Source organism: Perognathus longimembris, chromosome 20, assembly GCF_023159225.1.
Source record: "Perognathus longimembris pacificus isolate PPM17 chromosome 20, ASM2315922v1, whole genome shotgun sequence".
NCBI classification, from domain to species: domain Eukaryota; kingdom Metazoa; phylum Chordata; class Mammalia; order Rodentia; family Heteromyidae; genus Perognathus; species Perognathus longimembris.
The window spans coordinates 16267093-16277205 of record NC_063180.1 but is presented as its reverse complement, the minus strand read 5'-3'; the positions used below and the strand labels follow the sequence as shown (position 1 = coordinate 16277205).

Below are 10113 nucleotides of genomic sequence, written 5' to 3'. Positions count from 1 at the left end.
TCTCCCAAGTAGCCGGAATTACAGGTGTGAGCCAACACACCAGCAACCCTTGGCCTTAACGGCTCTCTCTTTTTCCTCCATCTCCTTTCTCTCCCTCCCGTCTTTCCTCTGGAGACCCCCACAGAACTCCTGTACCTCGTCAACTGCCTCGTCCCCCATGGCACCCCCGGGCTTCAGAGCCACCTCTGGGACACCCCCCCCCCCCCACTGTGCCTCCTGACGCACACTGCTTATCAAGGTCTCAGGAGGCTGCGTTCTAAGGATCACGGTTCAAAGCCAGCCTGGGTAGAAAAGTCTCTCATCTCCAATGAACCAACCAAACGCAGAAGTGGCGCTGTGGCTCAAGTGGCAGGGCGCCAGCCTTGAGCAGAGAAAGCTCAGGGACAGCGTCCAGGCTGTGAATTCAAGCCCTAGTTCTTGCACACAAAAAATAAAGCTGAGATTTTTAAGGACATAGGATGAGAGCGAGGGAGAGAGAGAGAGAGAGAGAGAGAGAGAGAGAGAGAGAGAGAGAGAGGAGAGAGAGAGAGAGGAGAGAGAGAGAAGGAGAGAGAGAGAGAGGAGAGAGAGAGGAGAGAGAGAGAGAGAGGCACAAATCAAGTCCAAGAATCTTTATTTCCAGAACAAAACTACTTCTGTAAAGAGAGACGCGGCCCCTTGGTGGGCTCAGACCAAGGCTGGTGAGAGGGCGGGATGGTGGGGGCGCCAAGGCAGGAACGCATCACAGGAAGGGGGACCCCAGGTCCAGCTGGAGGAAGCGGGAGAAGGAGATGATGATAGGGGTCCAAGGAATGGGAGGGAGGAGGAAAGGCCCAGAACCTTCTGTCCTAGTCCTGGCCCATGCCAATCCCCTTGCTGGGCAGGGCCGGGGAGCAGGGACAAGAAGGGGCTGGCCCAGCAGTGCGTGTCTGGAGCGGCCAAAGTGTGCAAATTAGCAAGAAGAGGGGTGCGGAGCCATTGGCCCCCCCATACACACCGCCCCGCTGCCCTTTCCCCCACGGGCAGCAGAAGCAGGGGCTGGGGATGTGGCCAGTATTGCTTTACCCATCATGCACAGCGGCAGGGGTGGGGGGCGGGAGGGCGACGGGGCAGGAGGAAGAAGGCTGGGTGAGGGGTCCCCTGCCCTCCCACCCTGGAGGCTCCTTGGCAGATTTCTGAGGCTCATGGAGGCCCAGGGGAGGCCAACCCCCCTCCATTGTGTATGTGGGGGGCAGGCTGTACCCCATGTTGGCATTAGGGCTGGCTCCTCCTTGAGGTGGCAGCCCAGGCCCTAAGGGAAAGGGAGAGATGAGGGGGAATTAGGGGACCGGATGCCCCTTCCCAGACGCCCCACGCACTCAGCCCCACGCCCGCCTGCCTGACTCACCAGGGCTACTGAGCAACCTGGACAACAGTACAGTTCTCTTTGCTCTCCGAAGTGATGGCTAAGTATTCCGAGCTGGGAGGAAGAGAAAAAGACCCAAATCACAGCACATTCATAACCCAGGCTCCGAAATGGGGGAGGCTGCTGCGGGGGGGTGGGGGGATGGGGGGGGAGGGGAGGACCCCGAGGAACCCCGAATGCAATGCTGGGCTTGGGAACTGGGCCAGCGACTCACGCCTGCCACCCAAGCTCTTCAGGAGGCTGAGATGTGAGGATCATGGTTTAAAGCGAGCCCCAGGCAGGCAAGTCCCTGAGACTCTCATCTCCAATGAGCCACCAGAAAGCTGCACAAGGGGCACTGTGGCTCAACGCAGTAAAGCGCCAGCCTTGAGCAAAACCACCTCAGAGATAGCACCAAGGTCCTGAGTTCAAGTCCCAAGACTGGCACAAAAATAAATAAGTCATCAAGGGGAAGGGGGGCTGGGAGGACCACACACAGCAGACCCTCCGGCCACCTTGGGACGGTGGGTATGGGACTCCACCTCTCCTTCCGGGACTCTCTGCCTCCTCAACTGCAGCCAGCTGCATGTCTGGTGCCCGGGTGGGCGGCCAGCCGGCCTCCTGCCTCCCCATCCCTTCCCCACCCGGCTCACGCACCCCTGCTCCACACCCCTGACTCACGCGTTCTCCTGGGCCGCGGCCTCCGTGGCCGCTGCGATCTTCTTGTAGCAGTACACCATCTCAGCCACGAGCCAGATGGTAAGGACCACGATGAGCACGTACATCATGATCTCAGACACAATGGACGCCATGTCTCTGTTGGCTGGGGCGCGGGAGGTGGGGGGCAGAGGAGGGAGAGAGGCCCAAACTCAAGGACACACCACCAACAAACCTAATGTTCAGCGTGCACGCTGGGCGAGCTTGGACCAGCCACTTGATGTCTCTGGGCCTCGCAGGCACATTAAATCATCCTGCCTACTGCCCCGTTACCATGGTGATCAGGATGATTGACAACCAGCCTCCATTAGCCTGGGAGTGGGGGGGGGGGGGCGGTGTGACCTCAGCCTGTCTCCCCGTGTGACTCCAGGAAGTATCTGTGTGACTTTCGGGGGCAGTCTGCCAGCTGTGTGATGCTGGGCAGGTGACACAACCTCTTTGCGCCTCTGCTTTGCCAACTCTCAAAAAATAAAAATAAAAATGTGTATAACCCCAATAGTTTCTCATCCAAGTATGGTGAGAATTAAATCCGCTTTATGAACCCTCAGGATAAAGCTGGGCACTGGTGGCTCGCGCCTGTTAACCCAGCTACACTCAGGAGGATGAGCTCTCAGGATTGCGGTTCAAAGCCAGCGTAGGTAGGAAAGTCTGTGAAACTCTTATCTCCAGTGAACCACACAAAAAGGCCAGAAGTATGGCTGCGGCTCAAGTGGCAGAACGCTTGCTTTGAGAGCAAAGGCTCAGGAAGAGCGCCTAGGCCTTGGGTTCAAGCCCCAGCATTAGCACCAACACAGAGCGGGAAACATGGGGAGGGGAGGGGGTTGGGGGGAGGGGCAGCCCCCTCCCCCCAGGCCGGCAGGAAGGCGGGGCAGCGCAGGTGCCCGGATGCCGGCTGTACGGGCTGCTGGCCCCAGGGACTCTGCCAGGACTCTTCGTTGGCTCTGAGCCTGGAAACGGTTCCCTGAGTCTCTGAGCCAATGGGCCCTGGAAAATTCCAATGTCTGCCCGTCAGAAGATGGGCGCCGGTGGCTCATGCCTGTCATCCCAGCAAGTCAGGAAGCTCAGACCTGAGCACCCCAGTTCAAAGCCAGCCCGGGCAGGAAAGTCCGTAAGATTTATCTCCAATGGGCCAGCAAAAAGCTGGAAGTAGAGCTGTGGCTCAAGTTCAAGCCCCAGAACCAGCACAAAAATAAATAAATAAATAAATAAATAAATAAATAATAAATAAAAATACGCCAGGAAAACGGCCGGGAAGGTTCAAAACCACTGCACACTGTTGGGCGCTGGTGGTTCACGCCTGTCATCCTAGCTATTCAGGAGGCTGAGGGCGGAAGACCACAGTTCAAAGCCAGCAGGAAAGTCCAAGAGCCTCTTATCTCCAGTGAACCACCAGAAAACCAGAAGTAGAGCTGTGGCTTTGGGGGCGAAAGCTCAGGGACAAGTGCCCAGGCCCTGAGTTCAAGACTCACGACAATAAAGAAAAAAAGCTGCACCCCAGAGACCCCATATGACTCTCAAACGGCAAGTTGACAGCAGCTGGTACCCAGCCCTGTGCTTCCTCCTCAAGCATTGCCGAGGACGGCCTGGGCAGTGCTCAGAGACAGCAAGCACTGGCAGAAAGCCACGCAGTCCTGCAACCGCAGCTCAGCCACCCAAACCCTCACCCCCAGGCTCCCCCCTCGACCTCTTCCGATCTTCTCTCCCCAGCCCGCCCTCTGCCTCTCTACACGCGCGCAGGCACGCATGCGGGAGGCAGAGCCAGCCACACCTTTATCCACCACCTCCAGATGGATCTTCTTGACCACGGTGGTGTTGTGCTCGTAGTTGTCGAAGAAGAGCAGGCGGTAGACATGACACTCATAGTCACCGGAGTGGTTGTAGGTGACGTTGGTGATGAAGATGGAGAGGTCCTGCAGGTCCTTGGTGCCCCGGCTGCCGTTCCACACTACCCGGCCCTCAAACCGCTCATCGTCCTCCAGCTGAAACACCTCGTTCTCATAGCGCAGGATCTGGGGTGCCCGAGGGGAAGAGAGGAGGGGGACACTGCCTGTGGCTGTCTTTCCCACCCATTCCCTGACCCCCCCCCCCCATCTTGTCCCCTGATCTGACTCACGGCACACACGTTTATACCCTAGGTCCAGGACACAGCTACCCACACTCAAACCCCTTTGACTCTTTCTCTCCCCAGCCCCAGCTGCTAGACTGGTACTGCCACAATGCAATTCAAAAACACAAGCCAGGGGGCTGGGGATATAGCCTAGTGGCAAGAGTGCCTGCCTTGGATACACGAGGCCCTAGGTTCGATTCCCCAGCACCACATATACAGAAAACGGCCAGAAGCGGCGCTGTGGCTCAAGTGGCGGAGTGCTAGCCTTGAGCGGGAAGAAGCCAGGGACAGTGCTCAGGCCCGGAGTCCAAGGCCCAGGACTGGCAAAAAAAAAAAAAAAAAAAAAAACCACAAGCCAGGCCACCTGCAGCTCACGCCTGTAATCCGAGCTACTCAGAAAGCTGAAATCTGGAGGATTCCAGTTCTAAGCCAACATGAGCAAAAAAAAAAAAAAAAAAATCCATGAGACTCCATCTCCAATAAAGCCTCAAAACGCCGGGCTGGAGGCATGGCTCAAGTGGTATAGCACTAGCCATGAGCCAGAGAAAAAGCTCAGTGAGAGCAGGAGGCCCTAAGTTCAAGACCAGGAATCAACACACATTAAGAAATAAAAATAATGGACTGGGAATGTGGCTTAGTGGTAGAATGCTTGCCTAGCATGCATGAAGCCCTGGATTCAATTTCTCAGCACCACATATATAGAAAAAGCTGGAAGTGGCGCTGTGGCTCAAGTGGTAGAGTGCTAGCCTTGAACAAAAAGAAGCTCTGGGACAGTGCTTAGGCCCTGAGTTCAAGCCCCAGAACTGGCAAAAATAAATAAATAAATAAGTAAATAAAAATAAAATATACACATTGTGCAGAAGATGTAAGAAAAGTTTTACTTTTGTTCTATGATGACAATGTAAGAATTATTTCATTTTTATGTCATCCTGGGGCTTGAATTCAGGGCTTGGGCTCTGTCCCTGAGCTTCTTTTGCTCAAGGCCAATGCACTACTTGAGCCACAGCGCCACTTCTGATCTTCTGGTGGTTCACTGGAAATAAGGGTCTTACAGACTTCCTGCCTGGGCTGGCTTTGAACTGCCATCCTCACATCTCAGCCTCCTTAGTCACTAGGATGGCAGGTGTGAGCCACCAGTGCTGCCAAAGATGGTTTTACTGGTGCCAAACAGTTCCAGTGACATTTCTTTCCAGCCAGCCAGATGTCATACACTGAAATATTCAGAGACCACTGCCACCCCACCATTACAGAAGAGGAAACTGAGGCTGAGACTTTGTGAACTGCCCAAGGCCACTAGCGGGTCAGAATCGGAACCAAGGTCACTCAGCAGAGATGATTCTTCTTTTTTGTACTGGGAATCCAATGAACCCAGGATGTTGCACTTGCTAGGCAAGCACTTTGCCACTGACCCACATCCCAGGCCTTGATCCTTATTATTTTATGTTATTAAAGCAACACTGGGCACCAGTGGCTCATGCTTGTTGTAATCCCAGCTACTCAGGAGGCAGAGATCTGAGGACTGCAGTTCAAATCCAGCCTGGACAGGAAACTCAAGGGAGATGGATTGCTAATGAACCAGCAAAACGCCAGAAGTGGAGCTCAGGCTCAAGTGGTAGAACACCAGCCTTGGATGAAAAAAGCTCAGGGACAGTGCCCAGGCCCTGAGTTCAAGACCTAAGACTGGAGCAAACAAAGAAGCAACCATCTTCCTAAGCTGGAGGTCCTCACACACGCCCAGCCTGTGGGGGCCAGGCCCCAGCCACACCTTGACGAAGTCTTCTGTGCCCTTCTGGCGGAAGGTCCACTCGGTGAAGGTCTCGGCGGTGGTCTCGCTGCGCCGCTTGCAGGAGATGCACAGGATTTTGAAGGTCATGCCGTACACGGCCTCCGTCTCCGAGTCCACCTCCACGCAGCCGCCCCAGGCCGAGACCACTGCAGTCACAAGGGTTCGGGTCAGCTCACGCCTGCCAGCCTAGCTACTCCAGAGGCTAAGACCAGAGGACTGCCGCTCACAGCCAACCCCGGTAGGAAAGGCCAGGAGCCTCTTAGCACCCATGAACCAGCAAAAAGCCAGAAGCGGAGCTGTGGCTCAAGTGGTAGAGCACCATGCTGGAGCAGAAAAAGCCAACAAAAAGCCCGCAACTTAAGCCCCATGACTGGCACACATACAAAAATAAACAAAAGCTCTCTTCCTGCCTTGCCACTTCCCCTCCCAGTTCTTTGGTTCCCTCCCTCCCCCCCCCCTTCTCTGCCATCTTCATGTGCCCTTCCCTACCAAGGGGCTAATCCTGGGGCTCCAGCTCCAGACCCTCCCCTCTTCCCTGGTCTCCAAACTGCCATCCCAATCGGATCCCTAATGTTCCAGGTTCAGCTCCCCCCCCCCACCTCCTTGAAGTACACCCACATATTTCTGTTTGGGGGGGTCTTTCCTGGCTCAGAGTCCCCTGATGGGGAGTTTCTCAGTCTCCCTCTCTTTCTCTCCCCCCCCCCACCATCCCCTTGGCAATGTCTCTCCGATTTTATTGACTCTTATTTATTTACTTGCTAGTATGGAGACGAGGCCTGGGCGATGCCCCTGAACTTTTCCCCTCAAGGCTGGTGCTCTACCGCTTGAGCCGCAGCTCCACGCCTGGCTTTGTGGTGGTCGCTGGAGATCCGGGCTAGGCTGACCCGCAGGCCGGGGCTGTGGCTTCCCCCTGGGGCCTTCTTTGCCTGGGCCTCGACCTGCCCATCCTCCTCCTCCCTCACCTCCCCGCTCCATCTCCCCCCCTCCCAACTTTCCCTCGGCAACTCCGCTCCCGTCTCCCAGGGTCTCCGTCTCTCTGTGTGCCTCTGTCTGTCGGCCTCGCTCTCAGGCTCTGCACCCCAATCTCCCTGAGGAGAACTCGGGGGGCGCTGGCCCGGTCCTCCCTCCCTCCCCCTCCCTTTCCCCCCCCCCTCCCCCTCCCCCGCAGTCACCTCTGGGCCGCGATGGGGGTTCGGGCCCGCAGCCTTCCAGCCGCCCTCTCCCCGCGCCCCCACTTCCCCTCCCCGCGCCCCGAACTTCAGAGTCAGACTCGGCCGGGGTCCGGGTCCGGGTCCGGCGCCGGGGTGAGGGCGCCGGGGACGCGGCCGCCCGAGGTCCCGAGTGCGAGTCCCATCCCCCCCAGCCCGCCCCCGTTCCCCCCCCCCCCGTCCGGTCCCCCCGGCCTCCCTCCCCCCCCCCCGGCCCCGGCCCCTCACCTAGCGCGGCGCCGACCACCCAGGCCAGCAGCGCCCCCATGGCCGCGGTGCGGACGGGCGCGGGACCCGCAGGAGGACGCGGCCGCCGCGCAGCAGCTGCGGCTCTGGGACCGGCAAGGGGGGGGACGGGGACGGGGGGGGAAGGATGGGGAGGGGACGGGGACGGGGACGGGGGAGGACGGGGGGAGGACGGGGGCCGCCCCCCCTCCGCTCCGGTTACCGCCGGGGACTGAGCCCCGGGGCCCGGGCCCGGGGCATGGCGGCCGGGCTGGGTCGGGCGCGCGGCCGACGGCGGCGCGGGTGCGGTGCGGTGCGGTGCGGTGCGCGGCGGGGGCCGGGGCCGCGGGGGGGGGGGGGCGCGGGTGCGGGGCCGGTGCGGGGATCCGGGGCCGGCGGCGGCGGCGCAGTGCGGCGTCCCGCGGGGCGGCGGGCGGGTGAGTCACCGCGGGGGAGGGCGCGGCCGCCCCGCCTTTGCCGCAGCGGCCCGGGAGGCGCCGCCCGCCCGCCGCCCGTGGAGCACCGGGCTCCGTGGGCGCGCGCGCGCGTGAGCGAGCGGAGGTCCCCTTCCCTGTAGGGGGGGCTGGAGGGGTCCCTGCTCCCACCCCGCCCGCCCCACCCCTGACATCGAACCCATCTAAGAGGGGTGGGGGGACCCCAAAAACAAAATGATGGAGGCCCAGCTGCGGGGGGTGGGGGGGGCGGCCCTCCGGGGCTGTGTGCCCTGCCGGCCTCCCCGCGCTCCCCACCCCCATCCCTGGGCCTGCCCTGACTCCCCATCCCCATCCCTGGTCCCGGAGCCTACATACTACACAGCAGGAAAAACTATCCGGGTCACCCCCACACGCCCCAGAGGTCACTGTGGACCTCGGAGGTGCCCCCATTCCCAAGGTGAGAAGGAGGCCTCCTGCCCCCCAGCGCAGAAGCGCTCGCCTGCTGCTGGGCCTTTGCACAACCTGCCTGAGCTTGGGCTGCCCCTGGGTCCCCCTGTCACCTCTCAGAGCTCTAGGAACCAAGATCCCCATTGTCATTCAGGGTAGAGGGTGTCCTTCTCGCTCACTCCTCTTTCCTTCCTTCTTTCCCTCCTTCCCTCTGTAGGCCCAGCCGGCCTGGAACTCTTCCTCTTCCTGCCTTGGTCCACAAAGCCCAGGAGCTTCTGGTGCTGGGATTACAGCCTGCACCTCCACTCCTAACTTATGTTCTTCTACTGGCTTTGCTGCCTGCCCTGCAGCCCGGGGTATTGCCAGACTGCTGAGGGGTGAGGCTCCCAGCGCCCTGAACTTGATTGAGGCCCCCTGGCTCCCTCAACCCCACTTCTATGTTCCCAGTCTTCCATCTTCTCTTTCTGTGTCAGTTATGGGGCTTGAACTCAGGGCCCTGGGCGCTGTCCCTGAGCTCTTTTGCTCAAGGTGAGTCCTCTACTACTTTGAGCCACAGCTCCACTTCTGGTTTTCTGGTGGTTCACTGGAGATAAGAGGCTCACGGACTTTCCTGCCTGGGCTGGCTTTGAACCACAGATCCTCAGATCTCAGCCTCCTGAGTAGTTAGGATGACAGGTGGGAGCCACCAGCCCCCAGCCCCATCTTTCATTTTCTGAACCCAGAAACTGAGTGTGGGGAAGGCCGTCCCTTCCGCAGGGCCAGGCAGCCGGCTTGGCGTGGATGTGGACGTCCAGCCCAGTGCTGACGGGGGTAGCTGTCCTCCTGGCAGGACGCAGTTGGCAAGTACACGGTGGGGGAAGTGAGACTCTCAGCTAGCCAGGGCTGGATGCGTTACCTTCCCAGAATTCTCCTGGCCCAGCCTGGCCAAGGGCAATGGACCCAGCATGTGGGGGAGGGGGAGGGATGGCAGGCCCCCGGGGCAGGCAGGGGGCCCGGTGCCAGGGACACCAGACACCCTTCTAGCTCAGGCACTTAATCCAGCACCTCCTGAGCTGTGAAAAACAACCCTGAGCATGAACCAGACCTTTCTTTAGGGTGGGGTGGGGGATGGTAGGTGGAGGAACAGCTTGGATAGCCTGGGGGTGGGGGGGAGATCCACTTCCTAATAGCCCTCTGGGCTGGAGTTCACCAAGCTACTGACATGGTGCTGGTTCATCTTCTCTTCTGGGGTGTGTGTGGGGGGCATTGATCACTGTCCCCAGTTCACTGGCATGGGCAACTGAGGCACACAGGGGGTAGAAAGCTGGCTCTACCTCCCGCCCCGCCCCCCGCCCCCCCCACCCCCCGCCATCACCAGAGCTCCTCTTGCTTCCGTCCAGTCCTCTCCAGTGCTCTGCCTCCAAGCCTTTCTTACAAGATGGGTGCCATAGTGCACACCTGTAACCCCAGCTACTCAGGAGGCTGAGACCTGAGGATTGTGGTTCAAAGCCAAGCTGGGGCAGGCAAGTCTGTGAAACTCTTTATCTCCAATGAACCAGCTAAAAAGCCATACGTCTCTCATGGACTTCCCTGCCCAAGCTGGCTTTGAACCTTGATCCTCAGATCTCAGCCTCCTGAGCAGCTGGGATTGCAGGCGTGTGTATCAGTGTGTGGCAGAAGTAACATATTCTTAGTACTGAAGCTACTGGGAAGTCATGATGTGTAAGTTTCTTTTTTTTCCCTCTCAATTTCTCTAAGATAAGCTTAACTTTTTGTGAGTCTGTTCTGGGCCTATTATCAGGTGCCACATTTATTCACACAGGCCTTGAATTATTCAAGCCTTGAAT

General features: G+C 59.0%; 1 protein-coding gene across 3 annotated transcripts; it reads right to left on the bottom strand.

The window, feature by feature from the left end:
• Window positions 1–596: 596 nt before the first annotated feature.
• On the bottom strand, window positions 597–7564 carry Scn1b (sodium voltage-gated channel beta subunit 1). Of its 3 annotated transcripts, XR_007208358.1 has the most exons (7): window positions 7410–7564; window positions 5953–6119; window positions 3849–4089; window positions 2045–2186; window positions 1367–1438; window positions 1222–1270; window positions 597–748 (listed from the first exon to the last, which is right to left on the bottom strand). XR_007208358.1 is itself a non-coding variant. In XM_048329787.1 (6 exons), exons 1-5 carry the CDS (start codon window positions 7447–7449, stop codon window positions 1372–1374), a joined length of 657 nt encoding a protein of 218 aa, XP_048185744.1. In that variant the 5' UTR covers window positions 7450–7564; the 3' UTR covers window positions 597–1270; window positions 1367–1371. The 3 variants fall into 3 exon arrangements, 2 of the variants coding, with proteins under 2 accessions (XP_048185744.1, XP_048185745.1); XM_048329787.1 differs by having other exon boundaries at window positions 597–1270; XM_048329788.1 differs by lacking the exon at window positions 1222–1270.
• Between the last annotated feature and the right edge of the window lie 2549 nt (window positions 7565–10113).